The following is a 5,570-nucleotide window of genomic DNA, read 5'->3' as shown; positions in this document are numbered from 1 at the left end:
TTTTAATGAAGGGCGATTTTGACTTCCTTGAAGTCTCATGATTCTTGTTGAAGAAAAATTGCTGGGAGTACATTTGTTGTCACAGGGTGGGAAGCACTCACGATTATCTCCTGCAACCCCTGGCAGTGCTGCTAACTGAACCCTGCTCCTCACAAAACATTCCCAGTAGTCACAGGGAGAAGTGGCATGGGTGGTGGAAGGAATTCAGCTTAGTTGATAAACCCCGTACTACCTGGCCTGATAATTGAGCAGGTAAATCATGAAATCCACATCGTATTTTATAGTCAGCTGTTTAAAGATACTTGAGTTAACACATGAGTGAAATCTCAAGGAAACAAATAATAGCATTGACAGGGATACACAGAAAAACTTCTGCAAATTTAGAGAAAAAATTGGAGTTCAGGTTGAAAATATGTATTTATTATTTATAAAAAATTTGTGAAAAAGTGATGTTTATTCTGAAGATGTAAATATTGCAGGAAGATTTTATTAGAATATGGATTGATATGCAGTATCATGACCTTGCGATGACCTATTCTTTGAAAAGTTGGGGTCTACTATTTTATACTTAAACCTTTTAAATGGTTTTAAATTCAGATATGCAAATAATATGAAAAACTGAACTTCTTCCAAAAATAGTTTAGATTATGTTGGATTATATCAAAATGTATCAGTTCTTGGTTTTGTGATGTTTATGTTTATTATCTTGACTTCAGTTCTAGGATTTACCAAGAATTTGAAGTAACTGTACCTGATTCTATCACTTCTTGGGTGGCTACTGGTTTTGTGATCTCTGAGGACCTGGGTCTTGGACTAACAAAGACTCCAGTGGAGGTATTGTATTAAAGAGCTGCTTATCAATGTTACAGTGACATTAAGCTAATAGAGCATCAGCTCCTCAAGGTTTTTTTTTTTTTTTTTTTTTTTTTTTAAATGACTGCTTATAATGTTTATCACAGTTTAGAGATTCCTTGGCTTCATCTTTTGCTTATTATCTGTTTTATATTTAAGAATGTGAGCTATATTTAGCTTTATAAACTGCTAAATGTGGGAAGTCCATATTAACATTTGGGTGGAAAAGTTTATTATTGACCTGAACTAACCATCTCCAAAGGCCAGAAGAGAGAGAAAGGAAAAGAGAGAGAGAGAAAGGAGAGGAGAGAGTGAGTCTTTCTATTTGTCCTCTTCAAGAATGAACAGAACTTCTCAAGATGTTCGCTAGCCAATATTCCATCATGTCTTTTGGTCAAATTGCATCATATATTGTTTTCTAAGCCAGTCACTGGCAGGAGGAATATAATGGTCATGAGTGGCCTGAATTGTCTCATTTGAAATTGAAATGTAATTTCAATTTACAAAATAATTGTATTCATGAAAAATTCAGTGTATATTGAAAAATGCTTTGGGTTTATATAGCAATTGGAATTAGATTGTAAGCTCAGGCCATTATAAACAGACAATTCAGCTACATGAATGTCTGAAGGAACATTCAAGAATCATGAGGAACATGGGGCAATTTTTCATTGTCTGGGGCTATCCTGAGTATTGCGGACTATCATCCACTAACTACCTATAGCCCCTTCGAGTCATGGTGACAATCTAAGACACCTTCACAAGTGTCCAGATAAACTCTAGAGGGAGTTACTGCTGCCAGCAAACCACTGGCCTAAACTAATCCAGGTTTAGCTTTAGATGCAGGGGTGGGGCTTGGCCTTTTCTGTAAGACTTGGCCAACAATATCAGAATTGGATCACTGAGGAGGAAGCATATGTGTTCAGATGTCCCACACATTTTCTCATCTATATGTAAAAATAAATCGTATATATGTTTTAGAAATAATTTCCAATTTCCTCTTTAAATTTAGTCAGGAGGCACATGTATTCAGATGTCCCACACTAGAACGGGGCTGCTGGATTTGGCAGGGCTTTTAAAGCAGATTGGTGGAGTCAATACAGTATGAAAGAAGAGCACATTGCTTTGGGATTAGACAGGCTGGGTTCTAGTTCTGGCTCCTCTACTTGCCAGCAATATGAATTTGTACTAGTTACAAAAATCTCTAAAATTTAATTTTCTTTTCTCTAAAGTAGGAGCCTAACAGTAACCTCATGGGGTCTGTAATGACCAAACAAAATAATGTATGTGAAGATCTTGGTTGCTATAAGGCACTGAATAAAGTATAGTGATTATTATGTTAAGTAACATAAATCAAGTCAATTTGCCATCATTCATTTGTGATAAGTTGCTGTTTGCTTTCTGTTGATAGCAAGTTGACATTTCTAGCTGAAGTTAAAAGTTTCATAGGTTTTATGAAGATTGCATTTAATTGCATAAAATGTGAAGAATTTTGACCTGAATAAAAATATGTACTCATTGTGTTCTTTCCAGCTGCAAGCCTTCCAACCATTTTTCATTTTTTTGAATCTTCCCTACTCTGTTATCAGAGGTGAAGAATTTGCTTTGGAAATAACTATATTCAATTATTTGAAAGATGCCACTGAGGTAACATATTCAAGCTTTTGTTGATCATTTACACTACAGGAGAAAATGGAGGTAGCACGAAGGGATTGGGTTGTGTAGTATCTGGGCATTTGGGATTCTAAGCACTTTATACATTTCTGGGAGACTGAAAATAGACATGTCTTTTCAGTGATTTCTTCTGCTAATTAATGCCTAAGATATCATTAGCATGTCTACATATTACCTCCTTGAATTTTCAGCATAGGTTTTGCCGTGGAAGTTCCTTATTGTCTCTGAAGCATGCCTTTCTCTTTCCTGCCTCCCTGCATTTTCCCCTGGTTTTCCCCACATCTGGAATGTGTGGCCACTTCTCACTGCCACTGTGTGCCCACTGCAGTTTTTTTTTTTTTTTTTTTTTTTTTGAGACAGGGTCTTGCTCTATCACCCAGGCTGGAGTGCAGTGGAGTGATCTTGGCTCACTGCAATTTTTGTATTTTTCATAGAGACAGAGTTTTGCCATGTTGGCCAGACAGGTCTTGAACTCCTGGCCTCAAGTGATCTGCCTGCCTTGGCCTCCCAAAGTGCTGGCATTACGGGCATGAGCCACAGAACCCAGCTGCCATTCTGTTATGTTTGTAGCCCCCATGTTTATATTTTCAAGGATTCACTATTGGATTCATGTATTTTGTATCTCCTTAGCTAGTCATTTCCCTGGGAGGCAGGAATTAGGTTCACTATTTGTGTTGTGCCCACAGTATGTTAACCAAGTGACTGATTTTTCTTCCCCCAGAATAAATAGGGATATGTAATTAACTTTATTACATGCATGAAAATGCCATAATCTCTTTAGGCACTTTATACATAAACTTTTAAATTAAAATTTAATTTTCAAGCTTTTATTGGCATACTTGGCTGACAATGTGGGAAGTCAATTTTTTTTTAATTTTTTAACCCAGTCATCATGGTACTGTTTAACAAGCAAAAGATCTAGAGTCAAAAGGCCTGGATTCAATGTTGAATCTACCACTTACCAACAAATGACTTAACTGTAGTTTCCTCATCTATAAAATGGAAATGATAATTATTATACCCATAAAAGATACTCTGAGAAGCAGATGAAAAAATCAATGGGAAAATAATTCATAAAATGTAAGGCCTAGAGAGATGCTATTATTGATGAGACTGGTAACTCTGGGGTAATTTATAAAAGTTTACAACCAAGATATGCTTCAGGACTAATGTCTGAGTTGTACTTTCCCTGCAATAGTTTTTTACAGAGACTTTGATAAATTCAATAACATTTCATGCTGTTTTCTTCATATTTTTCTAATGGGACCAGTATGTTCCAGGATGACATAGTTAAATCAAGCTGGTGGTAATATCAATATATGAAATAGCCTTTCGGTGCACATCCTTACCATCTAAAGGCTTCAGATAGTAAGAGAATTTAATATTAGCAGGACGACTAGAAATGGAGCTAAAGAGTGCCCTTTCCCCATGTATCTTGAGGTTGAAGGGAAAGCATAGAAAGGAAAGGAAGTTTTTCCTGATACCCTTTGATACTCTCCTTGGCTGAATCTTTGTCTCGTCTTTTCTCTAGTCTTTAGCCTCACAGATTTGACAGTACTTAAATTGGTGATAAAAGAGTACTTTACTGAAGGGCATTTATTATACAAAAGCTTTGATTTATTTTTTCTTTCAGGTTAAGGTAATCATTGAGAAAAGTGACAAATTTGATATTCTAATGACTTTAAGTGAAATAAATGCCACAGGCCACCAGCAGACCATTCTGGTTCCCAGTGAGGATGGGGCAACTGTTCTTTTTCCCATCAGGCCAACACATCTGGGAGAAATTCCTATCACAGTCACAGCTCTTTCACCCACTGCTTCTGATGCTATCACCCAGATGATTTTAGTAAAGGTAAATATTTGATGCCTGAAAGAAATGAAATGGAAATACATAATTAAAAAGAGCAGAAGATTTTTTTCTCTTGGTTAAATTTTTTGGCATATCTAGTAGGTTGTCTTCTTTACCCTTCTGGTAATGCCTAATCACTTTCTCGTCTGTATGTAAAAATAAATCATTCAGAAATAATTGCCAATTTCCTCTTTAAATTTAGTCAGGAATGTGACTATAAAGACTAACATCTCTTTTGCAGTCATTTACATCTACAGACTGTGTTACATTGGGATCCTATTAAAACACGGTCAAGTTGATTTGTCGATTTGGAATTTTGGAATGTTTCAGTGAAGGTAAAAGAGATTTTGTGGATTTTTTTCAGAGAAGGCATTCTAGACAGAAAGATAATGAGCATACTGGATAAACACTTGTATTCTGGGGTGAGGCAACCCTGTGTTTGAATCTCAGCTCTGCCAAGTGTAATTTTGAACAAGGCATTTAATCTCCCTGTCTTTGGATAATAATAGGAACTACCTCAAAAGGTTTTTCTCCTTACATTTTCATCTTCTTCTCTGTCATTTCCTTTTTCTTTTTTTATTGTTATACTTGAAGTTTTAGGGTACATGTACACAACGTGCAGGTTTGTTACATATGTGTACATGTGCCATGTTGGTGTGCTGCACCCATTAACTCATCATTTGCATTAGGTATATCTCCTAATGCTATCCCTCCCCCATCCCCCCACTTCACGACAGGCCCCGGTGTGTGATGTTTCCCTTCCTGTGTCCAGGGGTTCTCATTGTTCAATTCCTACCTATGAGTGAGAACATGTGGTGTTTGGTTTTCTGTCCTTGTGATAGTTTGCTGAGAATTATGGATTCCAGCTTCATCCATGTCCCTACAAAGGACATGAACTCATCCTTTTTTATAGCTGCCTAGTATTCCGTGGTGTATATGTGCCACATTTTCTTAATCCAGTCTATCATCAATGGACATTTGGGTTGTTTCCAAGTCTTTGTTATTGTGAATAATGCCACAATAAACATATGTGTGCATGTGTCTTTATAGCAGCATGATTTATAATCCTTTCGGTATATACCCAGTAATGGGATGGCTGGGTCAAATGGTATTTCTAGTTGTAGATCCTTGAGGAATCGCCAAAGTGTCTTCCACAATGGTTGAACTAGTTTACAATCCCACCAACAGTGTAAAA

The 5,570-nt window shown here is 36.6% G+C and overlaps 1 protein-coding gene across 1 annotated transcript in view; it reads left to right on the top strand.

The window, feature by feature from the left end:
* CD109 (CD109 molecule) overlaps positions 1–5,570 on the top strand; it is a 152,841-nt gene that overhangs the window by 109,042 nt on the left and 38,229 nt on the right. Inside the window, 3 exon segments of the mRNA XM_017871333.1 lie at positions 717–834; positions 2,386–2,499; positions 4,160–4,378. Of these exon segments, the coding sequence (XP_017726822.1) occupies positions 717–834; positions 2,386–2,499; positions 4,160–4,378 (451 nt within the window).

This window comes from Rhinopithecus bieti, unplaced genomic scaffold, assembly GCF_001698545.2.
Source record: "Rhinopithecus bieti isolate Rb0 unplaced genomic scaffold, ASM169854v2 scaffold_4709, whole genome shotgun sequence".
Lineage (NCBI taxonomy): Eukaryota > Metazoa > Chordata > Mammalia > Primates > Cercopithecidae > Rhinopithecus > Rhinopithecus bieti.
This window is presented reverse-complemented; position numbering and strand designations above follow the sequence as displayed.